General features: G+C 36.6%; 1 protein-coding gene across 1 annotated transcript in view; it reads right to left on the bottom strand.

Moving 5' to 3' along the window:
* CFAP54 (cilia and flagella associated protein 54) overlaps window positions 1–15,177 on the bottom strand; it is a 382,051-nt gene that overhangs the window by 339,931 nt on the left and 26,943 nt on the right. Inside the window, exons 6-9 of the mRNA XM_030819793.1 lie at window positions 12,634–12,777; window positions 9,636–9,749; window positions 9,411–9,512; window positions 4,164–4,362 (exon numbers count right to left, since the gene is read on the bottom strand). Of these exons, the coding sequence (XP_030675653.1) occupies window positions 4,164–4,362; window positions 9,411–9,512; window positions 9,636–9,749; window positions 12,634–12,777 (559 nt within the window). The remainder of the gene's footprint in view (window positions 1–4,163; window positions 4,363–9,410; window positions 9,513–9,635; window positions 9,750–12,633; window positions 12,778–15,177) is intronic.

A 15,177-nucleotide genomic window follows, 5' to 3' on the forward strand; every position in this document is an offset into this window, starting at 1 on the left:
GACATGAAAAGAATAAAATAAATAAGACATGGAGGATGAACATCTATCCTGTTAACATCTGTCTAATGGCATCTTCAATGCCTTGAAGGACTTTTTTTAAATAATGAATATAAGTAAAGAAATTTAAAAGTAACATGAAAAAATGAAAGAAAGATATAAGACCTCAAAATATCTGCTGCATTACCAAACCCACCCCTAGATCCAGTAGAATAAAATGTAAGAATGTCATAAGAAAGAGAAAATTCTAAAAGATATATCTATAAAACAACAAGATTTAAACTGACATTAGACTTCTCAACAGAAACACTATATATACAAGATTATAAAGAACATCAAAATCTTAAAGAAACTTGTAAATAAACTATTATATCCAGCCAAACTACTTCAAAATTCTTAGTTTGTATTTCAGCAAAAAGAAATGAATTTAGAAAGAAGCAAAGAAAAATGGGAAGTAATGATGAGAAAAAAATCTTAATAAAGGTATTTTCTGTCTTAAAAAGCAATGACCAGGACTTGTATTCAGAACATAAAAACAGCTCTCAAAACTCAAGAGAAATAATTAACAATCCAATCAGAAAGTGAACAAAAGACACTAGAGAAAAAGAGAGTATACAGATGGCAAATAAACACATGAAAAACTGTTTAACATCTTTAGCCACTAGGGAAATGCAAATCAAAGTCACAGTGGGATATTACCACATACCTATCAGAATGGCTAAAATAAAAAAGTAATGATACACCAAATTCTGTCAAGGATGACCAGAAACTGGATCATTCACACATTGTTGGTGGAAATATAGTAGAGTCACCCTGGAGAATAGTATGATAGTTTCTCACAAAACTAAATACGAACTTATCATATATCAGATCCAGCAATTGCACTGTTGAGCATTTTATTCCAGAGAAATGAAAACTTACTTTCGCAGAAAAACTTGTACTCAACTGTTCATAGCAGCTTTATTTCTAGTAGGCAAAAACTGGAAATAATTCAAACGTCCTTCAAAGGGTAAGTGGTTAAACAAACTGTGGTGTATCCATACCATAAAACAATACTCAGCAGAAACAAGTGAAAATTTATTTCTTTTTTTGAGACAGAGTCTTGTTCTGTCGCCCAGGCTGGAGTGCAGTGGTGGTGGTGTGATCTCCATTCACTGCAACCTCTGACTCCTGGATTCAAATGATTCTCTTGCCTCAGCCTCCCAAGTAGCTGGGACTACAGGCACATGCCATGACGCCTGGCTAATTGTTGTCTTTTTAGTAGAGACAGAGTTTTGCCATGTTAGCCAGGCTGGTCTTGAACTCCTGGGCTCAAGGGATCAGCTTGTCTTGGCCTCCCAAAGAGCTGGGGTTACAGGCATGAGCCACGGTGCCCCGCCAAGTGAACTATTAATACACACAACCTGGATACATCTCAAGAGAATTATGCTGAGTGAAAAAACAGACAACACACATACGGCCATCTAATTTATGACTAAGGGATACTGCAGCCAACGAAAGGAAGTTATCTTCAATAAATGGTGCTGTGTCAACTGAATATACATATAGAAGTACATAAATCTTGATCTCTACTTCGTATAAACAAAAAAGATCTAATTTCTAATTATAGACCTCATAAAGTTATGGAAGAAACAATAAAACTTATGGAAGAAAACATACGAGAATATATTTACGACATTGGGGTAGCTGAGACTTCTTAACCATGACACACAAAGGATCAACTATATAGGATATATTGATAAATTGGACATTAAAATTAAGAATTTCTGTTTCCCAGTGGATATCATTAAGAGAATGAAAAGGCAAGCCATCAAGTACGAAATGATATTTGCAATACATGTATTCAATAATACATGTGTGTGTGTATATATATATATATATCCGGATATATATATATCCAGAATATATAAAGAATTCCTATGAATCGACAGAAAAAAGGGCAAAAGGTTAAAATAGGCACCTTACAAAATAGGATATCCAACAGTGAAAAAAGTGTATGAAAAGATGTTTAACTTTATTAGTCATCAGAGAAATTTAAGTCTATACTGCAACACCACTGAATTCACACCAAAATGGACAAAATGAGAAAGACAGATAATACTAAGTGTCAGAGAGAATTTGGAGTAATGGAACCCTGATAAAATGCTGATGGGTGTGCAAACTAAAAAAAAACCACTTTGTAAAACAGTATCCAATGAAGCAACATAGGAATATCCTATGCTCTTGCAATTCCACACCAACAGAAATGCATAGCAGATGTTTAACATATCTCTCTGAGTAATTCATAAAATAAAAAGACAAAAACTATCAGTAGGGATAGAGAAGATCTAACCACATGATTTACTAGCTTAACTTAATCAATATATATATAAAGCAATGCATCCAACAACAACAAAAAATACATAGTCTTTCAAGTACACACAGACTATTTACCAAAGCTGGTCATTTGCTAGGCCATAAAGCCTATCTTAACAAATGTTCACAGTTCCAAATAATACATAATGTGCTCTCTGACCATAGTATAATTAACATAGAAATCAGTAACCAAAAGATAATTAGAAAATCTCCCATATTTTGGTTCAGAACCCATATATCAAAGAATAAATCACATTGAGTATTAGAAAATATTCTTACTCCAATAGTAATAAAGATACGATATATCAAAACTTCAGATACATAGCTAAAGCTGAATTTAGAATAAATGTCTTAATATGCATTTAATGTAAATAATAACAAATCCTAAAAATCAATGATCTAAGCTTCCAAGTCAGTAAGTTTTTTAAATCAGTAAAGCAAACCCAAGAAAGTATAATAAAGGAAGTAATGAAGAGCAAAAATCAATAACATGGAAAACGGACATACAATAGGGAAGATCAACAAGGTCAAATATCGTTTCTTTGCAAAGACTAATGAAATTGGTGGACCTCTGGTGAAATTGATGAAATAAGAGAGAAGGCAAACTGACCAATACTGAAAAGAAAATCTGAAAAGTTTTGTTATCTATGAAGGAAATTGAATTCATCGTTTAAAATATTCCCATACAAAAAATTCCAGGTACAGATGGCTGCACCAGAAAATTCAACTAAACATGTAGGAAGAAATAACACCAATATGACACAAACATTTACAGATAATGGAGAAAGAGGGCATACTTCTCAACTCATTTTATGAGGCTAATATGACCTTGTGAGCAAAACCCAAAAATAACATTACAAGACAGAAAAGTCTCTCCCATCAACAGAGAAGCAGAAATAAGCAATCCATATAATCGACCATATTAATGGAAATAAATGAGAAAGCCATTTGATCGACTCAGTAAATCTCAATAAATTCAGAGAAAGCTTTTGCTAAAATTAAACTATTCAAGATTAAAAAAAAAAACACTTAGCAAACCAGGAATAAAAGAAACATCTGTGATCTGCAAAAGGGTATCTATAAAAATTATTCAGTAGATAACTCAAATAATGGCAAAATGTTGAAAGCTTTCCAATTGAGGAAAAAAATGAGACCTGGGAGTCTGCTATCACCACTTCTTCCCATGTGTTATTGGAGATCCTAGCCAGTGCAACCATCAAGAAATGCAAGAAAAGAGAAATTAAAAGATTAAGGATTGGACAGAAGTAAGTCATTCATAGATAATTGTATATACAAAACAAGTCCCCCCAAAATCTACTAATACATTATTTGAAATGTCAATTGACCTTAGCAAGGTTGCTGAAGTCAAGATCAATATAAATTATATCAGCTGGGCACAGTGGCTCACACCTGTAATTCCAGCACTTTAGGAGGCTGAGATGGGTGGATTGCTTGTGCCCAGGAGATCGAGACCAGACTGGGAAACACGGTGAGACCCCCGTCTCTAAAAAAAATACAAAAATTAGCCAGGTGTGGTGGCCTGCACCTGTAGTCCTAGCTACTTGTGAGGCTAAGAAGGGAGGATCACTCGAGCCCAGGAAGTTGACGCTGCAATGTGAGCCATGATCACACCACTGCACTCCAGTCTGGGTGACAAAGAGAGACCTTATCTCAAAAACAAACAAACAACCAAACCAAAAATATATATATATAAATTTTATCAGTTTCCTATGTATGGACTACCATGCTAAAATTTTTGTTACTCATGTGTATCATTCTATCATAAAACAATATCTTAACATCTTATTTACTTATCAAAAGTTCTTTTCCTGCCATAAACAATTCTGAGACAACATCATGAATCTCCACTTCATCTGTAACAAGGGGTCCAGTTTGCAGTATTCGCCTGTTTGAATCAGAAAGAGCTTCCAAGACAGCCAGAAACCGGGATGCAGTGCTATCAAACATCTCATCCAGTAGCCGCTCTGTGACAGTACGTGGCCATGATAACTGAAATTGAGAAAAAAAAAGTTCAGTCCATTTGTTAAAGCTATTATATTGTGGGCACAGTGGCTCATGCCTATAATACCAACACTTTGGGAGGCCAAGGCAGGAGGATTGCTTGACCCAAGGAGTTCAAGACCACCTGGGCAACACAGTGAGACTCCCATTTCAACAAAAAAAATTTCAAAATTGGCCAGGCATGTTGGAATGTGCTTGTAGTCCCAGCTACTTGGGAGGCTGAGGTGGGAGGATCACCTGAGCCCAGGGAGGTAGAGGCTGCAGCGAGCTAAGGTCATGCCACTGCACTCCAGCCCGGGTGACAGAGTGAGACCCTGTCTCAGGAAAAAAAAAAAAAAAAGCCTGTTAGAAGGCAAAGAAAAGTAAGGCATGCTTAATCAATGCTAAAACAGAGAGCAGTTGGTCTAACAATTAGATAACTGCTTTTATGGTTTTCAATTTTTGAGATGTCACTCCAGATTTCATTAGAGATACCATGCTGCCATTACATCAAAGACTTTATTGTTTCTTCATATGCTTGTGTTTCCAAGGCAGCATTAAAAGGTTGTTTATTATGGTTTGCTTATTGAGCAAGCATAAATCTCCATATGCTTTATAGTATCTTCATTATAGCCTTTGGAACTGATATTCAAACTTTGGTTACCTAAGAATCACTCAGGGGTGCTTTGTAGATTCAAGACCAAATTTCCAGAGATTTTGTGTGTCTGGACACTTTTAATAAGTGTTTAGGACACTTTTAATAAGCACCACAGGATATTCTCATGCAGAAAGTCTTCAAGCCAAAATTTGAAACATATTCAGTAGTATAAATAACAAGGTTTGTGGTAATTAACCCTAAAAGAATTGATCAGCTTTATGCTAACAGGCTAGTGACCGTTTAGAACCTACTGTGGGTTCCCAGTCATTCTGCTTTGTACTGGCCCAAAATGACTGCACTTCCTGCACATGCTTCTTGCCACACTTCATTCTTCTCTCCATCAAATGACCTGTTCTCTGCATTTAGTTTGCCAGTAAATAAGAACCGTAGTTCTAGTTGGCTTTTCTAGAATCCTTATCCAGCTGGAAGATTTTCTCATAATTCCCTTGTTTTTATTTCTCTTCTTAGGGCAAAGTCAGAAAGACAGAAAAACAAAAGCAGGGATAAAGTTGCCTTGAACTACTTTCCCTCAAGCACTAGCTTCCCTACGCATAAGCTTGTGTACCTTTTCAATCCATAGATCAACTGATATGTTAAAAATTCCAACAAGGGGCTGGGCGAGGTGGCTCACGCCTGTAATCCCAGCACCTTGGGAGGCTGGGTGGATCACAAGGTCAGGAATTCGAGACCAGCCTGGCCAATATGGTGAAACCTCGTCTCTACTAAAAATACAAAAATTAGCCAGGCATGGTGGCACGCGCCTGTAGTCCTAGCTACTTGGGAGGCTGAGGCAGAAGAATTGCTTGAACCCAGGAGGCAGAGGTTGCAGTGAGCCAAGATCATGCCACTGCACTCCAGCCTAGGTGACAGAGTGAGACTCCATCTCAAAAAAACTTCAACAAAACTTGAACTTCATGCCCTGGCTTCTCTTTTCTTACAGAGGTAAGAGTTTTTCCTAAGATTTTTATTTAGGTTAAAACAGAGCTTTTAAAAATACATATTGAAACAGCATAATTAACTTTATAATAATTAGAAGTATTCAAAATGAAATGGTAAAACCCAAATGAATAAAAGAATAAAATTATTTATAAAAACATCATAGAAAAACTAGCAAAAAGAATGGAATGTTCATCAGAGCTGTAAATAAAATATTAAGTAAAAGATTTTGAAATATAAATATTTAAAAGGTCTATAAAAAAGAATTAAAGCTGAAGCAATAAGGAAAACAATGGATTGTCAAGTATGAAAAGCAAAATAATAATATCTATAAAAATAATGAGCTCATTCATTTTAAAAATTAAAATCCCTAGTAAATAAATGGTCAAAGACTGTGAAAAATAATTCACACAATGAAAGAAAAGTTGGCTCAAAGAAACAAAGTTAAAATGGCAAGCCATCTTATGAAAACTGAATTAACAAAAAAAAAAATTTAAACAAATAATAATATCAAAATAATAACAGCTTGTGATAAAACTGGTACTTGCAAGTTGTCACCTTGAAAATAGGAATACTCATTTTGGAAGTCAAGTTGGCAATATATGTCAAGGGAAATAAAGTGTTTATGTCCTTCAATTCCGTAATCCTACACCTGGAATTTTATCCACAGAAAATAAAAGAAAGAAAAAAAATAAGCATGTCTGAAGATGTGGATGATGTCAATAGTTATAATAGCAAAAAAAATTTTGAAAGAACTAAAATAATAACGATAAAATATTAGACAAATTATGACACATATACTGCATAGGATATATTATCTTATTTAAAATGTCAGGATGAATGAAAATCTGAATGGCACAACTGTACAGTCTGGTTCCATCTTTAAATACTACAGTCTCCATGACATCTACTCTAGGAGATGTATTATGTTAATTTCCCAATATCACGTGCCTATTCCTAGTCAAGCTCTATTTATCACTGACCCCCGGCAAATTTTGCCTACTCTGGCTTCTAAGCTATGACCATGCTCTGATCCTTCACTTGGAATGTTTTTCTCTATTTTCCCTGTGTAGCCAAATTCTGCCCATTAACCCAAGGGCCTTCAAAAAGCCAGGGCTGCAATTTAGTATTTCTATATTCCACTATACTTGAAACCACAGTAGACACTCAATACATGGTTGTTGAATTAATAAAAAAATAAACAATGATAGCTAATATTTACTGAGGACCTACTTCCTACCTGCCAGCAACATTCTAAGGACTTTACATGTAACTCATTTCATCCTCACCATTATCATTATTTATTTCTTAATATTTATCATAAGCTATAATTATTTATTTATTTATGAGATAATTCTCCACTAGAATGTAATCCTCATCTATTTTCTTCAATAGCAGGTACTTAAAAATATTTATTGAATAAATCACTAACTAATCAATCATTAGGAGTCTGAATTAGTAGTCCTTTAAAAGAATCTTTTGAGAGTCAAAATGATTTACTATGAGTTAACAACTTACATACAAACCCAGAAATGTTTTAGAAAATACGTTCAATGCATATTAAAATTAATTTATTTAGTAGAAACATAATAAAATTATTTCATACACAGAAAACAGGACATCCTGCAAAATATGCCAAGGTAACATAGGATGACGTTATAAAAAGGATGTGTTGACTAGTCTCTGAAACAACTACTCACTAAACAATTTTTTCTTAAAAAAAAAATCACCAGAACTTTTCATTCAACAATTATCTTAAGGGAAATCAGATATAAATTAGTTTTTAATGTAATTTTATCTGGAATTTTAAACATTTTTCTTTGAAAATGTATTTAGTTTTGCTACCAGGATAACTGTTAAGTCCTAATAATATTCTAAGTAACAACAGTCTTGCAACTTTGGATATTTAAATTTGGTTGCTCAGAGAAAAAAATGCTGGGGAGAAAAAAAAAATTGTTCCCTGCCCTTTTACAAAGACTATAGCACCACTACTTAATACCAGATGCAAGTAGCTTAAAAGCTTATCCAAGGAATTGCCTATAATTTAATTAATATACTCGCCAATTAATATACTGTTGGTTAGTAAGGGATATATAGCTTAAAAGGGATGTATAAAACGTACCTGTGGGCTCAGTAGTCAATATTGTCACTAAGTAGCAATGGAAAGGTACCATGTCCAAAAACTATTTGTATTTAAATATAGTAATTCATTTAAAAGAAAGAAGAAGGATTACTCCTAAATGTGTTAAGAAGAAATGAGGAAAGAGAGTAGCAGTGATTGGAGTAGAGGGCAAGCACTGGACTTAGAGGTGCTGGTTCTGGTTCTGGTTCTGCCAGCGGCTGCCTTTGTGACCTTAAGCCAGTCATTTAAATACTGCAGGCTTTATTTTCCTAACTGTAATATAAAAGGACTGAACCAGACGATTTCCCAAATCCTTTCCAGGTTCTGAGATTTGATACACCTCTTCTGTAAGAAACTGCTCATCTCCTTCCCCCCAGATTCATTTTCAATCTCTACACGGAAGCTCGCAGAAGAGGGTGTATATCCATCTAGAACAGTCAGGGAGAGCTTCAAAACGATAGAGAACTGGGCCCTGGGGGATATTAAGAGTCAGGAAGGCAAAGGGAAGAAGAAGAAGAAAAAGACAAGGGGAAGAAAAACGGCCGAGGGCCCCACAAGTGTAACTTTGCCTACTCCCTGCCCTGTGATCATCTTTACTACTGTTTGCCAAATAACGATTGTGGTTGGGAGGGGCTGTGTGACTGGTTATGACATGTGAGAAGAACACACTCATGTCACTTCCATGTTGAGCATCAACGCCCATGCAAGGTCCCCCAGAGCTCTCTTTAATCCCCTCTGGCCAAATGACCAGCAATGTTTGAAATGAAGGCTGCTCTTCATCCTGGCCCGGAGCAGCTTTTGTAAGGCAGAGCCCCTGATAACTAAAATAACATATGACTCCAGTAGGCAATAAATTGTTGTTTTAAGCCACCTGAGGTACCAGTGTTGTTTGTTGCTACTGGATAACCTAGCTCCTGAACATTCCCAAGGGTGAAACCTAAGGCTGATGAGAAAAGGTGCCTCCATCTTCTCCACAGCCTCAAAGCCTGCTCGCCTGCTCAGCTAACCCTCAGCGGTCAGAGACAAAGGCAAGCGCAGAACCACTCAGAGGCCTATTCATTTGCAAGAGCCAGTTCATTGAAATCTTTCACAGGCTCCTCTTCAGCCTCTTGTCCTTTAAGGTTGCAAAACTGGGATTGTGCTAAGACACAAAAGCTTTGAGAAAGAGATGAAGTGAGGCTACGTGCAAACTAGAAAAACATTCTTCTCTCTATTTACCCACCAGGGCAGAGAACTGGGGGCAGAATTTAATAACGAGTGACTAGGCTTGAAAGATATGGGAGCACAATACAAATATACTGCAAAAAGAGTCTTAAAGAGAGAAGACATGTTTAGACTTACAGTTTGTACTTCCCTTAGGTTAATTCTTATCTTGGGTCTAAAGACAGCTTTGTTTTTTCTTCTAGATTCAAAGACTCCTCTTTTGAAGATCATCACTGCCATCTGCCTCAAAAAGCAGAATTACACATGAAATAACAATGAGATGCACTTCCCAACTACTAATATTAAGTATTTAATCAGCTGTAGAGTGTGGTAAATTTCTTTTATTTCATGAAATTTTTATACCTTCACTGTGGCCTCTCTAAAATATCTTCGAGATTCTTCCTGGGATTTTGAGGAACTCATTAATTCCAGTTGCCTTAACTCATCAATTTTAGCCAAAGCACGCCGAGCAAATGCCTACATGCGATTAAAATAAATTTAATTCATAAATCAGAATATAGTGATTAAAATGTATAAAGACAATGTTTTGTTCTCCTAGGCATTTGATTTAATCTGTGAATTAAGCTCTAGGTTAATGCTGACTCCTTTTATCCAGTCTATCATTTTTTTAAGAACCACTAAACTCTCTAATAAACTGTGAGATAAGGTAACTTCAGGAATTATGAAATTTTAAAAAGGAAAGCTGAAATATCACTTAAACAGTAGCTCCATACAGATTATCGCTTCTCAGCATTTGGCATTGCATGTCCTCATGTGCGCGCACGCGCGCACACACACACACACACACATCCTCAGTTGCTCTTCTCAAATCCTAACCTTCCTATCTTGACATGCTGCATTATCTACCTAAACGTTCACATTGACCACCAAATTGCGACTTCCTGAAAGGATCTTACTCATTTTTGTGTCTCCAATACGCAGCACACTGTATTTAATAAATATTTGAAGGAAGGAAGAAGGGAGGCTTTCTTATTTAATCATATCACCATTACTATAATCCTCTAGAGATAACAAATGAGTTCAAAGGAGTTATTAAGAACTCAATAACAAGAGTTCCTGTCCCTTATTTCACCATCTCTTTGAAATATTTCATTCATCATTTATAATTTTTAATGAAGATGCTTCTAGACCAACCACAATATTAACATATATGAAGGGTTACATTTTCCAGTAAAGAAAAATCCCAATAGGGATCAAACGGCCAAAACGCTATAAAAGTTCCATTCCCTAATAATCTTAATAGCTATAGAACAAAATATGCCACCACTAGTACAGTGAAGTTAGCTATATATATATATATGATGAGTTGTCTTTCTGGAATGTATCTTGAGCTACACAAGTAACCCGTGAAGGTTAAATTAGGCTGTTCTTCTGCCTATGTGCCACCAGCATCCAACCCTTCAGAATTAGTTCAGGCAGGAAAAACTAAATGGAACTGTGAATTGGCCAGATGATTTATTTATGGTAGTTAACAAGATACGAACAGGCATGTGCACAGCCATGAAGGCAGTCCTACACAAGACTTCCAGCCAAAGAGGTTGACTACAGCAGAAATCTAGCTTACGCCCCACATACCAAACCATGCACCCTTGTGCAGGAACGTGTTGGCCCAAAGGAAGGGGTGCTTATTTCTCATTCTCACCAAGGCCCCATCCACTGACCAAGCCAGGTATCATGTAATGTAGAGAAGATGCCTTTTTCAAATTGACACGGGGCACTCTACAGGCCAATAGAAGCTCTGGAGTTAGATATATATAAATTATATATAAATGTATATATATAAATTTATATATAATATATATATTATATATATAATTTATATGTATTATATATAATTTATATATTTTATATATAAATGTTTTATATATATAGAAATTTTATATATATATAAATTTTTTTGAGATGGAGTTTCACTCTTGTTGCCCAGGCTGGAGTGCAATGGTGCGATCTCAGCTTACTGCAGCCTCAGCCTCCCGAGTAGCTGGGACTACAGGTGCACACCACCATGCCTGACTAATTTTTGTATTTTTAGTAGAGACAGGGTTTTGCCATGTTGGCCAAGCTGGTCTCGAACTCCTGACCTCAGCTGATCCACCCGCCTTAGCCTCCCAAAGTGCTGGGATTACAGGCATGAGCCACCATGCCAAGCCTGAAGTTAAGTTATATTTCAAGTACTCAATCAAAATGAGATGAAAGAAGGAAAAACAAAAAACAGAGAGTATTAAATGGTCATTAGAAGGTGTATTCAATTAGCTTGGGATAGTGGTGTGCGTCTGCAGTCCCAGCTACTCCAGAGACTAAGACTGCAGTGAGCCGTGATCAGACCACTGCACTCCAGCCTGGGCAACAGAGCAAGACTCTATCTTAAAAAAATAAAGAAAGAAAACAAAAGAAAAACAAAGTGTATTAAATGGTGGTTAGCAGAGAAAAGCAAGACAAGAGTGTATATACTAAGTGATAAGGAACACAAAACTAAACGAGGAGGGAAGGTGGCTTGTATTCAAGAGCAAAGTGAGGATGGAAAGACAACAGATAGAAGTTTTTGAGATCTATTGCACAGCATGGTGATCATAGTTAACAATAACATATTGCATATTTCAAAATTGCTAATAAATAGATTTTAAGTGTTCTCATTACAGGAAAAAGGTATGTGAGAAGATGAATATGTTAATTAGCTTAATCATTCCACAGTGTATACATTCAACAAAACATCACGTTGTACCTCATAAGTATATACAATTATTATTTGTCATTTAAGAATAAAAATCTTAATTTTAAAAATTCCAAAAATCTTACTCAGAAATGGAGCAAAGAAGGTGAAAGTGAATACAGAATAAAGGAGAGAGCAGAAAGGAGGGCGAGAGAGAAAAAGAATGGAAAAGCCAAGCAAATTTGTGCAAATAAAGCCTTGAACTTTTGTCTTTGCTTCATTTCAATTCTTTGGTTGGGTTTTGTTTTTCACCTTGCAGGCATCTAAGGAAGAAAATGCTGAATACGCTCTATTTTAAAATACTGGGCCTGGGCATGGTGGCTCACGCCTGTAATCCTAGCATTTTGAGAAGCCAAAGCAGGCAGATCACCTGAGGTCAGGAGTTCGAAATCAGCCTGGTCAACATGGCAAAACCCTGTCTCTACTAAAAATACAAAAATTAGCCAGGCATGGGTGGCGCATGCCTGTAATCCCAGCTACTCAAGAGGCTAAGGCAGGAGAATTGCTTGAACCTGGGAGGTGGACATTGCAGTGAACCGAGATGACGTCACTGCACTCCAGCCTGGGAAACAAAGCCAGATTCCATCTCAAAAAAAAAATTCGACTCCTCAGAGTTAAAAAGCAGCATACCTCTCCGTGAATCCCAGCATGGCAGTCATAGCAGCACTGGCAAACAGCTGTGTAGAGAGTAGTGCGCCATGTCAAGTACCTGAGGGACAGGAGCGGGACCAAGGACTCCATACACATGCTGGCCCACAGGAGATACTCTAAGGCCTGCAAAATAAAGGGCACCATTGGATTTGTTTTCATTTTAAGTTAATAATGATAACTGTATTAAATATAATCAAATTCTAAGTTGTGAGCACAAGTTGCTGATTACTTAAACCAAAAATACCATAAACAACGTGTCGAGAAGAAACAAGCATTTAAAAAGTAAAAGATAATTTAAAAACTCAAAATCTCAAGCTATTTTGGAAGACACTCTAAAATGTCTTTTTTGTTTGTTTGTTTGTTTGTTTGTTTTTAGACAGAGTCTTGCTCTGTCACCCAGGCTGGAGTGCAATGGCACAATCGCGGCTTACTGCAACCTCCGCCCCCTGCACAATCAATTGATTCTCATGCCTCAGCCTCCTAAGTAACTGGAACTACAGGTGTGCACCACCACACCTGGCTAATTTTTCTATTTTAGTAGAGAGGGGGTTTTACCATGTTGACAAAGCTGGTCTTGAGCTCCTGACCTCAAGTGATCCACCCACCTCGGCCTCCCAAAGTGCTGGAATTACAGGCATGAGCCACTGCACCCGGCCTGTCTTATCTTATTATAAGCCTCTCCGCTCATTTTTATTAACATTTATCATGTCAACAGTAGTCTAGGAATTAACTCCAATGATACAATTGTTATTTGTTGGCCTGGAACCAGCATGTGATTCTGAAGATTAGCTGGTATAGGAGGTAAGGAAAAGGAAAAAGCCTTACAGCCTGCGGCCGGCGATGCTTAGTAGAAATGGTCCAAGATTAGAATCAAATAAACCCGGATTTCGGTCCCAATTTTACCACCGAGTGGTTGGATCATTTTACCTCTTTAGGCCTCAATTTTCTCACCTGTAAAATGGGTATTTTTTCACATCACAATAGTGCTGTTATGGAGAAAGAGATAATGTACATGACATGCTAGGAAAATACTTCCATAATCTAAAATAAAATCCACCTTGATATACCCCCAGTGCATTGGTCCTCATCATGCCTTCCAGAACAGCACAAAGCAATCCAAAACTCACTTCTAAATTACAGCCATCCAGAAATCTAAAAACACTTAATGCAGCCTGCCCTCTCCCTCGGCTCTCTCGTCCAGGGTAAATATCCCCAAGCACGTCCATCCCTCACAGAACTGCGCTGCCCTTCTCCACCATGATTGGCCTTCTGTGGCTTTACCCCAGGTTGCCAGCATCCTTTCAGGGTGTATGGCTAGACCACAGTACAGTCAACATTCTCAGTCCATGGCTGTGGACACTGTAACTCTTCTAAATTAGACTGAGGTTGATTCATTGCTGTTTTTGTTGTTGCTGTCATTGTTATTGCTGTAAACTTTGTGAACTGATATGAAATTAATCATATCACCAAAAACCCTCGAATTTTTCTCACATTTGCTACTCCCTAACAATCTCTATTTCAGATTTTTGCATTTGGATTGTTGTGGTTTGGGTTGAGCGGTATATGATTAAGCCATGCCGAAATTTCCCCTTTAAATTCACATCTTTCTAAAATCCTTCAGGACTCCTGGTATTAGAAATTTCACATTTCAAAATAAAAATAGCTTCAGTTAACAATTGTTCACATTGTATTTAATTTGTTTATGGAAAATCAAAGTTTTTTGTGCCAGAAGGGATCTTAAAAGTAACTTAGCTTGACTCCATGAGGCTAAACTCATTCTAAGCAAAAGAGCTGGGGCTGAAACTGAGGTCTTCGAACTCCCAAGTGCAGTGTTCTTTCCAGTACACAGAGGAGGCTTGACAAAGGGGAGAAGCTCACCATAAACCACTTAGGGTTATGAAAAACTATCTTTCAAGTTTAAACAGGAAAAGCCATTTTCAAAATATGACTCAATTTGTAGCATTTTTTCTTACCCTTAAAAGCTACAAATAATTGTTTCTATTAATTAAAAAATTTAATAGGATACATCAGGACTGTTCTCTTCATGAAAAAAAAAAAAAAGAACTTTGAAAAGTCAAATAATATCCATATCCAAAACATGGCCCCAGTAAGAGCATGTTGGTAGGTGTTGAGTAGGAAACATACACACTACTAATCAGCTCAGCCACAGGATGGCGCTGCAGCCTCATTTATATCAGCTTACACCATTTAAAGAAAATGACAAGCAATTTCAAAGTCAGGACTTAAAGTTTATGTAATGGTATGTGAAATAATTTGACAGTAACTATTCAAGCCACATACGTTGTCCAACTATTTCAGTTTCATAGTAAAATGAAACAGAAATCAATCGTTTCTTAGAACGAACAGATTCTAGATGTATTCTTTAATGTTTGCTGAGTACTGTACTACAGTTTTAAATGCCACCGAAGAAACTAAATTATTCCATAAACAAAAGCAAAATGGTCATATGTCTTCAGGGAAAGAGGTTTCAGAAGTCTGACCACCCTCTATTCCCCAAGCTTA

The sequence above is a fragment of the Nomascus leucogenys genome, chromosome 10 (genome assembly GCF_006542625.1).
Source record: "Nomascus leucogenys isolate Asia chromosome 10, Asia_NLE_v1, whole genome shotgun sequence".
Lineage (NCBI taxonomy): Eukaryota > Metazoa > Chordata > Mammalia > Primates > Hylobatidae > Nomascus > Nomascus leucogenys.